At 47.3% G+C, this 14,936-nt stretch overlaps 1 protein-coding gene across 5 annotated transcripts in view; it reads left to right on the forward strand.

Annotated features, from left to right (window-relative positions):
• The window catches only part of SCN8A (sodium voltage-gated channel alpha subunit 8), a 196,364-nt gene that overhangs the window by 173,421 nt on the left and 8,007 nt on the right, over window positions 1-14,936 (forward strand). For all 5 annotated transcript variants that reach the window (XM_021091665.1, XM_003481581.4, XM_021091666.1 and 2 more), the window contains exons 22-26: window positions 4,578-4,862; window positions 6,711-6,764; window positions 7,243-7,380; window positions 8,486-8,590; window positions 12,109-12,379. In XM_021091665.1, coding sequence (XP_020947324.1) covers window positions 4,578-4,862; window positions 6,711-6,764; window positions 7,243-7,380; window positions 8,486-8,590; window positions 12,109-12,379 — 853 coding nt within the window. The remainder of the gene's footprint in view (window positions 1-4,577; window positions 4,863-6,710; window positions 6,765-7,242; window positions 7,381-8,485; window positions 8,591-12,108; window positions 12,380-14,936) is intronic.

The following is a 14,936-nucleotide window of genomic DNA, read 5'->3' on the forward strand; positions in this document are numbered from 1 at the left end:
AAACAAAACTTAAGAGAGTTCCCGTCGTGGCGCAGCAGAAATGAATCTGACTAGGACCCATGAGGACACAGGGCCACCCCCTGGCCAAGCTCAGTGGATTAAGAATCCGGCGGTGCCTTGAGCTCTGATGTAGGTCGCAGACGCAACTCGGATCCCGCGTGGCTGTAGCTGTGGTGTAGGCTGGCGGCTACAGCTCTGATTAGACCCCTAGCCTGGGAACCTCCATATGCCGCGAGTGCAGCCCTAAAAAACCAAAAAACAAAAACAAAAAAATTTTGGGATTCTAAGTCTTGGTCCCACAAGACAAGAGAGATTTCAGAATGTGTACGGTCAGGTGGTTGTCATGCTCGGAGCCAATTTAAGGAGAGACTGTATTGCAGAGGGCTCAGTGTTTGGGGTGTCCGTGGGGTCACTGAAAGTAGGATGAATATGCTCTTTCCTCCTCCCACCATCCCACTTTTTTCAGAAGGGGTTAGTTAGATTTTTTTAATAAGTCATACTGGTTTTGTTACAGAGTTGATAGTCCATTTTGGTGATTGAAAATTGAGAGCTAAAAGAAGGCTGTTGAAGGCAATAATTGCAACGTTGTACCTCAACTCAGTAGCCTGTGATCCCCCACCTGCCCCACGAGGGGTCTGGATCTCCTAAAGGGAGACTGCTGATACCCAAAGAAAGCCTAAAATAAGATGCCCACCTGACGCCTGCTACCAGCTTTCGCTGTCTGGGTGCCCATTCCTGCCAGCCCCACTCTGAGGTCCTCACAGACGGACCCGCTGCCACCGGTTCTTTGACAAGGAAATGATTTGAACAGTCTGAACACAGGAGCGGTTCTGGGGGCCGCGCCTCTTCCCTTGAGCTCTTCCTCATTTCCTCACCTTTTCCTGGACTTGCAGTTTCCATTTCCTCAGAACTTGTCAGCCTTCAAGCAGTTTAGGAGCCCAGAGGGTCCGGGGTGGGTGACCAGAAGCGCAGAAATTGTTATGAAAAGCATTAGGAAGTGAAGGTTTTTTCCAAATGAGTTAATGTGGGCAAGAACAAGTTTGAATCCATAGCTGGGTTTTCAGACAACATTCAGTTAGGGAAGCTCTGGTAAAGGATGTCCCCTCATTTGGTTGGCTGCAGTCAGCGACAGTGCAATCCCTCTTGCAGGGGCTGGTGATAAAAGCTCAGGACCCGTCCCTGTCCAGCAGTCTTGCAGCCTTTCTATGCAAGAACAACTGCCGGAAGGAAACAGTGAATTTGCCTACGTTTATAGTGAGTCCCCCAAGGACGGGATTAAGCACCTCCATTTTACTTAAATGTTAACGCTTCTACAGGGGTGTGTCTCCCACTTCTTGTGAATGCCAACACTTGAGAGATTACCCTTAGAAAACTTTAAACCAGAAGTCTTCTCCACCATGAATGCAGATGGGCTCAACTGTCACTGTGCTGCTCCAAAGACAGGCTCAGACCTTGACTTGAGAGGGGACACAAGGCCCTCGCCTGTCCTGGGACACTGCCTTCAGTCTCTTCCTCTCCTTCCTCAAACCAAAGACCAGGACACCGAAACACTCATGCTATCGGCAAAGGAATACTTGACGTAGTTCTTTGCTTTTCTCTCCTCCATAGTAATCTTCACTGAAGGATTTGGCTCCGCTATTAAATTTTCGAGGGCACATGATAGTAATGCTATGAGACATGCATGCATTTTTGGTGATTGTCAGTACGTAGTTGTCCATTAAAGCCATGTTCCCTCTGCCAGATATTAAAAGCTGTTTGACAGATTGTATAATATTTCATGAGCAGTAATGTTTTAGGCATTGTAGAGAAGATAAAAACGCTGAAAGAATCAGTATCCACTGGAATTTTTCATCAAATGAGATTTGTATCAATCGCTAAATATAAACTTCCGTTGAAAAAAATAACTTTATAGGTTGCTAGATCCTAGCTTCAGGTGATATTTCTGTACCTAACTTTTAACAGGAATGAATTTCATCATATTAAAGGTGATGTAGAATAACCTGAGTTAGGAGGGAGAAGAGGACATCCAGGTTATTAAGTCGCTCTCCATAGAAACTCGAATTATCATTTATGTATATATATCTCTATAGTGTGAGAGCTCCGCATAAGAAAGCATGGTTCTTGCCCTCTGGCTGCTGAGCATATTAGCTAATGTTCACAGCAAGTGAATCAGTAAATTTCATCAGCTTTGTTGAGTGTTTTATTCCTGACAGGAAGCTAAGGAGTTTTTCTTTGGTTATAATGAAAAAATACATTTCATTATAAACAAAAGTAGGTTTACGCCTTATCAGTACATTGGTGTTTGTAGGATTTTTATGCCATACATATCAGAGAACAAGGCCCAGTAAATACTTTTGTGTATTGATTCCTTTGATCAGATTTATAAGAGTACAAAGAAATCCCCTAGACAACTAGCTAATCATTCTTCCTGCTGTGAATATTACCACATATTTAACTGTCACACACAGACACTGCAGGACAGGTTAGACAGGTCGTCCGAAGAGTTCCTAGGGAAGGCGTATGCTGAATTGAGTAAAAAGCAACATCTCTAGGTTCCAGATCTTTGGGGCCCACTTCGCTGTTGCACACCTGTGATGATCTAACAGGTCACCATCTCTCACCTAAGCTCTGTCACAAAAAGCTGTCACATAGACTTAAGCCTTTGAAACTTTACTTACCCTACCCTCAACTTTTGAGAAATAATGATTCCATTTGTGGGTCATCCTCCTTTTGCCTATCCTTCCGCACATTTCCTTGCCTTGTAGTGCTCCTCCCATCCAAGGGTGAGAAACTGTAGACAGAGGAGGTAAAATTCAAATCTAATCATCTGACAAGTCTGGTAACAAATAAATATAAATATCAGTCTCCAAAATAACATTGGGGATTTTCCAGGCTTCAGATATTCTGCCTTTCCTTGCTCAAAGTCATGAACAGTGGAAGTATAATTATTTTATACCAGTGGCAGAGCTATTAGGTCTAGAAGAGCTTTCTTGGTCTAAGAATTAACACATAACTGCCTCTCAATCTAAAGGCCTTTGTACATGAATTGGAGAAACGCAAAATGAATATTTTAATCTAAGGAAGAGTAACTCCTTAGCAGAAAATCATTGCCTTTTTTATATAGGACAGAACAGCCATGTGTTCGTTGAGTGACATTGAAATCTAAGGCAGAAAATGAAAACCTGATTGCAAACCGGGCTCAAATTAGAGCTCAGAGCTGCCCCCTGGTGTCCCTTCTACAGCACAGCCCTTTCGGCCCCTTCTGTGCTGTGCTCAGTTGGTCTGTCTTCTCTGCACTGAAAAAACGGATCAGGAATATGGTGACACTTGTTACCTCCTTCTAACAAAATATTAAAAGACTTCATCTATATCCAGGGACTTCATTTCCATTTATCCTCCTAGGATGCTAGAAAAAGGAAGAAACATGCTTCCCATTTTAGGGTCGCCTTTCTGGACCTTAGGAGTCCTGCTAAGACAGCAGGAAGTGAGAATCAAGGCAGAAGTGAACACCAGCTTTGCTTCTTGCCCCATCACCTGAAATGCTATTTTTGTAAGCATTTGGAACTCCCCTGGTGAATACTGCCACCGCAGTGGAAGTGCTGTCTAGCTATTCTCATCTATATTGCGAAGCAAAATCAAAGTTGAAAACAACCCCGAAACTTTGATTCCCAAGGGTTTCTTTTCCTTTGCTTTTTTTTTTTTTTTCCTTTCATTTCTGGGCTTACTGTATTCAGAGATTTTTAACCATATGCCAATTTTTGGGTTTCAAGAGCAGTGGTCTAACGCAAACTCCAAAATACTTAAGTTATTCCTTTTTCTAATAATAATATCGTTGAGTCAAGTCAAGCCCTGACTGAGCAGAGAGACATCAGCATTAGCCAATAGGGGCAACTCCTAGATCTAGAAGCCTACAAAGTCAGGAGAAAAAAAAAAAAAAAAAAAGGCTGAAGTAGAATAACTAACCTTGTGTGAAAAACACATCTTTTCAGATTTGATTGTATACTGTTTGGTAGAGGGAATATAGCTTTTTTTTTTTTTCTTGAGCCTGCAAAATATGCATGCTCAGCTATTGCCTGAAATAAGATAACTGGCCTTGCATAGTCATACAAGAGACTTTATGTACATTGAGTGATTCACTGCTAACCCCAAAGAGTAGTTCTCTGTGATTTTGAACAATCATAGCTTGCTTTGCAGAGGGGGAATGTCTGTTGAAAGGCAACTAGTGAGCTTGAAGTCACTCAGATTTTTCTTCTGGAGGCATATTTTGAGTTGGTGAGGAGGGAGTCTAGACAACGAAGTAATTTGGGGGGGCCTAAGTTGATGCCTAGGAAAGAGACCTGGCTCAACTTGGGCAGAGGAATTTGCATCCAGTGAAATAAATTTTAAATTTTTAGAATTCCTTCATAGTTTTAGAAAAATTTGGTCCTGTTTATGGATCTGTCTGGTTGCCCTAATTCCAAAGGAATGTTTCCATAATGGGAACAAGCCACACAATGTCATTCCCCTCCTGGAAATCAAAATTGTACTCGTGCTGGTACTTCTTCCGGACACTCAGCAACCTCCCCCTTCCAATGCAGGTGGTGGTGAATGCCTTGGTGGGCGCCATCCCCTCCATCATGAATGTGCTGCTGGTGTGTCTCATCTTCTGGCTGATTTTCAGCATCATGGGAGTGAACCTGTTTGCGGGAAAGTACCACTACTGCTTTAATGAGTCTTCTGAGATCCGATTTGAAATTGAAGATGTCAACAATAAAACTGAGTGTGAAAAGCTCATGGAGGGGAACAATACGGAAATCAGATGGAAGAACGTGAAGATCAACTTTGACAACGTCGGGGCAGGATATCTGGCGCTTCTTCAGGTGGTAAGGAGTGCTGTTTTCAGTCCTATAAAATCCAGGCGGCCAGCAGAAATCTCATTTGGTTCCTTCTCCCTGTGTCCAGAATCAGGATGACTCTTAATAGGTCAGAAAGCTGGTATCATTTCCCAGACCAGTTCCCAGGAGACACCTTTTCCTCACTCAAGGTGAGGAAATAGTACCTCACTCAAGGGGATGTCTCGTGTGCTCAGAAGCAGAGTTCTGCTTAGCAGCAGACAACAATTCCTGAAGCATGATAAAGATGCAGAGAGCTCTCTCTCTTTCTCCAGGATGGAGTATGTAGTTAACGAGAAAGAAAAAGTAAATAAAGAAGGTAAGTGCACAGGCCCCCCGCCGCCCCCCCGCCAAAAAAATGACAGCTGAGCAATCCTACGTAACAACTCCGTGGAAGTTACCTAAGCGATGTGACAACTATGGCAGTGCTGTGACGCTGTCCTCATGTCAGCTCAACCCCAGAGAGAGGCCTCAAGTTCATGTATCACAGCCAGAGGCGTAGCATTCCATCCGGTCTGCTTCTCTCTCCCTCTGGCTGATCTGTTTTGGAGTGTTTGACAAGACATTATGATGCGATGACATCTCCTAGGCTTTGGAACTGAACATATGGTGGTTTGAGCCACACTCTGGTATTTCTTGGATATGTAACCTTGGACCAGTTACTCCATGAGTCTGTGTCTTCATCTGTTAGATTTGAGTAATGACACCTTGCACGATGGTTAGGTTGCATGATGGTTAACGAGATTTGGGATAATTTATCAGCATCTCTGAGCACAATGCCTGGCACATAACAGTGCTTGATTAAGTACAGCAGTGTCTGCATCTTATAGGTGTTCAGAGTATGAAATGTGATGATGCAGGGGAAGCTTTCAACTTGGTCTTGCATGTAGTTAGCACTTACCGTTGGCTAGGAGAAGGCGGCGGAGTACATGGCATCAGCAGTGGTTTATCCCACTCCAGAGGTCCTTTGTTGTTCTCTCCCAGTTCAAGAAACCGGACCGGCAGGTTCATCAGTTCAGTTCAGTTGAACCTGAAAGGGAGGCGGGGGTTGGGGGGGGCGGTTTCAGGAAACTAGTGCACATCAACCAGCCAAACACCGTACTGAGTCCCTACCACGTGCAAGACACTGCGCTTGGCACTGCTAGGGCCAAAAGATGCACAGAGAGCTGCCTGTGCCCTGAAAAATACTCAGAGCCTGGTTGAGTAAATAAAGCATAAATAGAACAAAAGAAAAACACAGAGATTATTAGGTTGGTTACCCATATTTGTTTCCAAAATCAGCTTAGATATCGTGGGAGGATTGAGAAGGGGCTGCTTAGGATGAAGCCAGTATTGCCATTACCCTAGGCTAAACCTGTGTTATCTTGGTAGGGGAGGTGGTCTGACCTTGTTGTGGGGGAGGGGTTTGTTTTTCAATGCAGCTATGAATTTTTCAGGACCCCCCCCCACCATGGCTTGTTTAACACCTTTTTAAAAAATGACTCCTTAATGGAAGAATAAATTCTCAGTACCCCAGTAGATTCCTGCCACTCATTCGTAATGACTTTGCCCTAGCTTTAGGTGACCATCAGTCTCATTTTAAAGACCCTTTGTAAAAGTATTGATCCAGTTACCATTGTCAACGTGTTTCTCTGCCAAACTTAGATGTTATATTTAGGGACTTGGACAAAGCTCCCTTGGCACCTGTATTAACAAACATAAAATTCCGTGTCCACGTGAGGCTGCACCCAAACCCCCCGCCTTGTGTTCTCGGTGAACCTAAGCTTGCCTTTGGGCCCCTGGCTAGACTCCCACCTACCCCCGAACAGGCACATTCTAATGACGGACTCTGTTTGCCAGGCAACCTTCAAAGGCTGGATGGACATCATGTATGCAGCTGTAGATTCCCGAAAGGTAAGGATACACCGGATGAAACTACAACCTTCTTAAATGATTAGAAAGCAGAGCAGCACGGTGGAGCCCATCCAGAAAGGACGGGGGGCGGGGGGGTGGTCCAGAGCATTTATTACTTGTCTTATTGATTATAGATCACTTTCCTCCTCTCAGTGAGTCGCCACACTCTTGCAGTGGCTCCAGATGATTCCTTGCTGATGTGAAATAAGCGTGGCTCCTAGCAGACAGCCCTCCCCTCCCTTCCCCTCTGGCCTCGTGACTTGCATATTCCATATTCTCCAGATAAGTTATGGCAGGAATAATGCCTTCTCAGGGCTGGAGCCACCATGAAGGAGACAGGCAGAGAGAATCTAGGGCTGCCCCACCCCGGCTTGCTCAGCAGCTCGAGCCGTCACTTACGGCTGAGGCCCTGTGGCAGAATCCCCCACCTGATCCCCAAGCTAGGAGCTGACGCTCTTTTTCTCCTGTCCTTTGACAGCCCGATGAGCAGCCTAAGTATGAGGACAACATCTACATGTACATCTACTTTGTCATCTTCATCATCTTCGGCTCCTTCTTCACCCTGAACCTGTTCATTGGTGTCATCATTGATAACTTCAATCAACAGAAGAAAAAGATAGGTCTCCTCCCCGCCTTGCCAGTGGCCAGAGGTCCACCCAGATGAGAGGCGCCTCTGTCCCTCCCTCTTGAGACAGGGTTCCCTGGTGGCTCAGCAGGTGAAAGATCTGGCATTGTCACTGCTGTGGCTTGAGGGTGATCCCTGGCCCGGGAACTCATGCCACAGGCAGGACCAAAAAAATGAAAAAACAAGTCACCTCTCTAGAAAACAAAATGCCTCTTTCTCTAACTCCTTCTATCACCTCACGGTGGCACTGGCCCCTTTTTACCTTAGACCCAACCAGCTCATTCTGTCCTGCTGAATTTTGCAGTGCGTAGTTGACCACTTTTATTAGACCAAACCAGCAATTTACTAGTAGCAGATTTCCTAGCTATTCTTGAGGGTTTTCACTGAGTTTGGCCTCCTACCAGAGGGAGGTAGGGTGGGAGAGGGTCTCGTGACAGATGAAAGGAGAGCAGCAAATAGCTTTAGGGAGAAGCTGAAATTGTGGGCGCCCGGGCACCACTAGTGCACTGAGATTTGAGGTCATCCTTGGAAAGTTCGCCTCCTTTCTTGTCCCAAATGGTTAAGTTTTTCAAAAGCAACTTGAAAAGATGAGACTTGTCCTTCATTTTATAAATCAAGTCTGTCCCAGCAAGCTCCAAAGAACTCCCCAAACTGTTGGCTCCCACCAAGACTTCTAACTTTTTAATATTGTCCAAAATAAACAGGCCATAAACCAAGACTTGGAAATCCTTTCATTTTAAAATGTTCTTTCTAGAAGTGTATCAGGAAAGCAGGCCTCCCAAAATTTATGAACCAGATGTGTTCCCGGCTCTCAAGTTTACCCTCCCCTGCGGGCCTGTGAGTCCCTTGCTTTCCTCTTCTCCTTCCTTCCTGGCTGCTAGCAGGCCTCAGAAATCCCGAGCTGAAAACAAAGGCAGGTATCTCTTTGAATTAGAATAGTTGTCCCAGGTCTGCCTCTAGAACAACTATTAGCTACACCAGCCCGTGGAGAGAAAAAGGGGTTAGGTCCCCCTTGGTTCTCAGATTGCCCCTTAGGTCCAAACCTGCAGTACGTGAGAGCCAGTTGTAATTTTGTGATCTCTTTTCCGCCCTTTACTTTGGAGGTCAGGACATCTTCATGACTGAAGAACAGAAGAAGTACTACAATGCCATGAAAAAGCTGGGCTCAAAGAAACCACAGAAACCCATCCCCCGCCCCCTGGTGAGTGCCCCATGTGGAAAAACACCTGGCTAGGGTTCCCGCAGAGCGGGGAAAGGGGCAAGTGCCCTCCGTCCTCTTCTCACTGTCCATCCAGAGAGGGGAGGATGGCAGCGGAGGCACGGGGACGAAGGTGTGGGCAGCTCTTACGCTTGGGCTGACCTTCCTCCGAGCCTGCCTTGGCAGCAGCAGAGAATTGGCACGTTAGCCACATTGGCTTTGGTCCTGGCTGGGAGATATTTAGAGAGACCACTAAAAATTAACAAAGTGAAAATGAAAGCTGATCTCTTTCATATCAGTACAAGGTAGGATTTGGTGTTATTTTCCTCTCTATGTAACAAGTCTTTGCAAGGATATGTCAGGAAGCCAAAATAATGCTGCTGCTTTTGTGTGTGTGTATGTGTGTGTGTCTTTTCAGGGCCCCACCCGCAGCATATGGAGGTTCCCAGGCTAGGGGTCTCATCAGAGCCACAGCTGCTGGCCTACACCACAGCCACAGTGATGCAGGATCCAAGCCATGTCTGCGATCTACACCACAGCTCAGAGAGACACCGGATCCTTAACCCACTGAGCAAAGCCAGGGATCGAACCCGCAACCTCATGGTTCCTAGTCAGATTCATTTCCACTGCCCATGATGGGAACTCCCTAAAATAATGCTTCTTCCTGGTTATTTGTGGGAATGGGAGGGGTAGAACTAGGAGAATTGGGTGGCCTGATTTCCTCCCTTGACCTGAGCCTTTTACAAAACAGATTTGGGGGCTGGACTATGCCCCACCCCTGGGTTGGTAGTTGTCTTCTTGCCTCAGAGGAGGAGATGCTCTGCCTGAAGCCCCACTCCCTGCCAGGCGGGTAGAACTTGACCCCTACAAGCCAGGCTCAGAGTTCCTTCTTCTATAACTTTAATTTAAAATAACTTTTATTTAAATTAAAAAAAAACAAAAACAAAAAACCACAGCAGAACTCTTAAAAGCTTACCTGGCAACCTAATCTGTAGAAATAAAAATGGAGCTACTTTGTTTGAATCAAGAGTAGGAGCCCCAGAGAGTTTTCCCAGCTTAGCTTCCATGCCCACTCCCATGCCTAGCATGCCCCCCTTCACCAACTTCTGAGGGAAAGGAAACCCTAGGGCTTTGCAGAACTGTTCCAAAACCATCAAGTTAAGTAACCCTGAAAATAAGCATGAGCTCAAGGGCCAAGGTACCTTAAAAAAAAAAAAAAAAATCATTGAGATCTTGAGAATGTTTCTTATATTCCCTTGCTGTTAATTTCCACTTTGTGATAGAAATGCAGCTGGAGGGACTGTTAGAGGCTTGACGTTTCCAAAGTTCTGTTCAGTACTTTGCACACAGGAACCTGAGAGTATTTCCTTCCACACTAACATATAAATGCTCAGTGTGGTGGGAAGCATTAATAGTTATTCCAGGAGTTCCTGCTGTGGTTCCTCGGTTCAGCAGGTTAAGAACCTGACATAGTGTTGATGAGGATGCAGGTTCCATCCCGGGCCCTGCTCAGTGGGTTAAAGATCCTCCACTGCGGTGGTGCGGGCCGGCAGCTGCAGTCTGATTCGACCCCTAGCCTGGGAACTTCCATAAACCCCAGGTGGGGGCCTAAAAAGCAAAAAAAAAAAAAAAAACTGTTTCTCGAATAGTTACAGATCTCCTGCTGTGAAAAGTCGATGAACAGGGAGAGTTCCCTGTGGCCTAGCGGGTTAAGGATATGGCATTGTCACTCCTGTGGCTCAGATTGTTGCTGTGGTGTGGGTTCAATCCCTGGCCCAGGGTGTGGCCACATCCACATGCTACGGGTGTGGCCAAAAAAAGAAAAAGAAGTGATGAACAAAATTTAGACACCACCATCTAGAGCTTATAATATAGTGGGGCTACAGATACTAATTAAGCAGTTATAAAGTGGGGAATGTTGTGAGAAAAATTACCTGGAGGGCCATGACAGAAAATAACGCAGGCTGGGGGTGGGGGATCTCCTTCAACAGAGAAAGCCTCACTACTGAGGGTCTGTTCGAGTGGATGAGAAGGAGCCAAAATGCTGGGGAGAGATCCTGGAAGAGCAAATGAAGCTCTAAAAGCAGGAGACTTGAGTGTGGCCAGGTGGTGATGACCTAGGGGAGAGGTATGAGGTGAGTGGTATTTTTCAGCCAGGCTGAACTGTAGGAATTTTGTTGCGAGCCCAGTGAGAGGCCAGTGAGAGGTTTTAGGTAGGAGAGTGATGTAACCACTTACGGTTTTTTGGGGTTTTTTTTTGTTGTTGTTTGTTTTGTCTTTTTGCCATTTTCTAGGGCTGCTCCCGTGGCACATGGAGGTTCCCAGGCTAGGGGTCGAATCGGAGCTGTAGCCACCAGCCTACGCCAGAGCCACAGCAACACAGGATCCCGAGCCGCATCTGCAACCTACACCACAGCTCACGGCAACGCCGGATCCTCAACCTACTGAGCAAGGCCAGGGATCGAACCTACACCCTCATGGTTCTTAGTCGGATTTGCTTCCACTAAGTTATGACAGGAACTCCACTGTAGCAAGTGTGATTATTTAAAACCCTAAGTGGGGGTTCCTGTCGTGGCTCAGTGGTTAACAAATCCGACTAAGGACCATGAGGTTGCCGGTTCGATCCCTGGCCTTGCTCAGTGGGTTGAGGATCCGGCATTGCCGTGAGCTGTGGTGTAGGTCTCAGACGAAGCTCCGATTAGACCCCTAGCCTGAGAACCTCCATATACCATGGGTGGGGCCCTAAAAAGACAATAAGTGAATAAATAAATGAAATCACACTTGCTACTGTGTGGAGGCTGCACTGGATGAAGGCAAGAGCAGAGACTCTTCTAGAAGTGCAGAGGGACAATGATGGTGGCTTGGGCTAGAGAAGGGCAAGAGGAATGGAATGAAGTAGATGAATTCAAGGAAGGATGAGCAGGACCTGCCATGGGTTGGGTGGGAGACGAGGCAGAGACAAGAGCAAGAAGGGCCCTCAGACTTGTGGAGGCTGGATGAAGAGCTGAGGGGAGAGGAACCAGCCGGGAGACAGGCAGGGGGAAGGACGGAGCTCGGCTTTGCACTTGCCCGAGCTTGAGATGCTGGCACGTCGTCCGGGAGAGATGAGTGAGCGGCCCGGGAGTTCCGAGGAAGGATGATGGGCTGGCGAAGAAAACGCTTGGGAAGCATGAGGACATAAATAACGTGTAAGCGGTAGGAACGGGTGGGAGCTGAGCTCTCCCAGGGAGAAAGACGAGATGAAGCGAGAGAAGAAAGAGCCAGCGAACGAGACTAAAAAGGAGCCGCGGGAGAGGTACAGGCCCAGAAGAGTGGTCGTGTTAGAACACTCGGGGCGGGGTGTTGGCGTTGGCCCTTGGCCCAGCTCCCGACACCCTGATAGAGCAGCAGCAGACGGCTGGCCGGCATCCCGGCAGCAGCGCAGGCACAGAGGCCTTGCGTCAGCAGGGCAGCAACGTCCCGTTCGCCGGCAAGGTTTTCACGAAGGCTTTTCTCTCCTTCCGCCCGCCCTCCCCGCCCAGAACAAAATCCAAGGCATCGTCTTTGATTTCGTCACTCAGCAAGCCTTTGACATCGTCATCATGATGCTCATCTGCCTGAACATGGTGACGATGATGGTGGAGACCGACACGCAGAGCAAGCAGATGGAGAACATCCTCTACTGGATCAACCTGGTCTTCGTCATCTTCTTCACCTGTGAGTGTGTGCTCAAGATGTTCGCCTTGAGGCACTACTACTTCACCATCGGCTGGAACATCTTCGACTTCGTGGTGGTCATCCTCTCCATCGTGGGTGAGTGGGGCGGGCGGGGAGGGGACAAGGGCCCGACGGGCCCCGAGGAGGGGGCTCCTGGACCTGCTTAGCTGAACTGAATCGTAAATTCTGCGGTTGAGGATGGGGCGGGGCGGGGCGGAGCAGGACAGGGCGGGAGGGATTTGATTCGGTTCTTGCTGTCAGTGAGTTTCCCTCCCAAGAGGGGAGGTTAAAGAAAGGTATTTTCAAATACGGCTACAGTAGCGGTGTAGAGTGGAAACAGGCCTGTGAGAGATCGTGAAGCTGGGTATTAAGGAGACGGTCTGGTGCTGGTGGCAGCAGTGGTGCGGTTGGTGGAGGCGGTGCTCATTTACTAGGAATTGATGGTGCCAGGTCGTTTGAGTTTCTTCACTGGCATTCCTATCTCGTTTGATCCCGATGACAGCCCGGGAAGCAAGGGATTTTATTATCTTGCTGTAAAGATGTCCAAGATCACCTAACTAGGAGGTGATAGAAGTGGAACTCCCATTGCGTTTTAACCATGACTGTATGGCCAAGTTCCCATTGGGCTCAGTGGGTAAAGGACCCAATGTTATCTCTGTGAGGATGCAGGTTCGATCCCTGGCCTCATTCAGTGGGTTAAGGATCCAGCATTGCTGCAAGCTGTGGCGTAGGTTGCAGGTACGGTTCGGAACCCGTGTTGCTGTGGCATAGACCTCAGCTGCAGCTCCAATTCAACCCCTAGCTCAGGAACTTCCATCCGCCCCAAGTGCGGCCGTAAAAGGAAAAAGAAGAAGAAAAGAAAAAAAATACAGTGACCGTGTGGCATCCGCTTCAACCTAAGGACATGGAAGGGCTGATGTCCTGGCAGGCAGAGGACATGGTGCATTTCCCTTTGAAGGGTCATAGGGCACATTAGCCTGCAGGAGGCTCTTGGAAGTCCTGGAGTAAAGGATTCTGTTTGGTAGAGTTCCTGTTGTGGCTCAGCAGGTTAAGAACCAGACATAGTGTCCATGAGGACGCAGGTTTGATCCCTGGCCTTGCCCAGTGGGTTAAGGATCTGGTGTTGCCGTGGCTGTGGCATAGCCTGCAGCTATAGCTCTGAGTCAACCCCTAGCCCAGGAACTTCTGTATGCCACAGGTGCAGCACTAAAAATTAAAAAAAGAATTCTGTTTAACAATCCATCCCACCTTTTTTTTTTTTTTTTTTTTTTTGTCTTTTGTCTTCTTAGGGCCACACCCACGGCACATGGAGGTTCCCGGGCTAGGGGTTTAATGAGAGCTACAGCTGCTGGCCTACACCACAGCCACAGCAACACAGGATCCTTAACCCACTGAGCAAGGCCAGGGATGGAACCTGCAACCTCATAGTTCCTAGTCGGATTTGTTTCCACTGCACCATGACAGGAACCTCTCCATCCCACCTTTATTTGATCACAATACCCTGTTTTGAAGTAATAGTGATGTTTCTCATAGTTCAGTGGGACATACTATGTGCCTGTCGCCAATCTAAGTGCTTTATGTGTTTTAATTCACATAATCCTCGCAACAGCCCTCTAAGTATCACGAGGAACTAAGGCACAGAGCCCAGCCCCCTGGCCTCAAGTCCACACTCCTGACCTCCCACAAAGCACACCTTGGACAGTGCTGCCCTTGTCCATTGTTCTCGAACTTCCTGCCCACCCATCACTGAGTGGGATGGAAAACCCACAGACCCAACCATGCACCCTCTTCTCAGACGGTACTTGAAAATAAGGAGAATTCCTTTTGATAATTGGGATTTCTTAAAATATCATTAAGTTGTTCAGGAGTTCCCGTCGTGGCGCAGTGGTTAACGAATCCGACTAGGAACCATGAGGTTGCGGGTTCGATCCCTGCCCTTGCTCAGTGGGTTAACGATCCAGCGTTGCCGTGAGCTGTGGTGTAGGTCGCAGACACGGCTCGGATCCTGCGTTGCTGTGGCTCTGGCGTAGGCTGGCAGCTATAGCTCAGATTCGACCCCTAGCCTGGGAACCTCCATATGCCGTGAGAGCGGCCCACGAAATAGCAAAAAGACCAAAAAAAAAAAAAAAAAAAATCATTAAGTTGTTCAAAAACAAAAGTATAGAAAAAATCTTTTACATTAAAAGGAGTTGGAATAAGACTCACCCTGGAACCTCCTAGAGGACCCTTTAAATGCTGATTCCCACCGCCTGGGTTGCTGTCCGCCCACCTCTTGCCCCTCTTCTCTGGGCACAAATCCGCATGCATCCTGCAAAACCTCACTCGGGCATCACCTTCTCTCCGAAGCCTTACCTGCCCCCCATGTACAGAACACAAGGGCTGCGTATATTACCTGACGTCTTCCGGTCACTGGTTATGACTTGATTGAGAAACAAAAGGAAGGGCACTGAGAAATCACCTTGTTGGGTCCTGGCTGAGGTAGAGACTTTCTTAAAAGTTCAAATGCCTGTGGAATTCCAGCTCCAGAGGAAACCCTGACAGGTTATCCGGCCAACTCCAAACTTCCTGCGTCTTGTCCCTTCCTGAAAGTTAAGATGCTTTCGTAGCTTAAAACCTTCAAATAAGCCTTCTGCAGTTCACTGCCCCAGTGTTT

This window comes from Sus scrofa, chromosome 5, assembly GCF_000003025.6.
Source record: "Sus scrofa isolate TJ Tabasco breed Duroc chromosome 5, Sscrofa11.1, whole genome shotgun sequence".
Lineage (NCBI taxonomy): Eukaryota > Metazoa > Chordata > Mammalia > Artiodactyla > Suidae > Sus > Sus scrofa.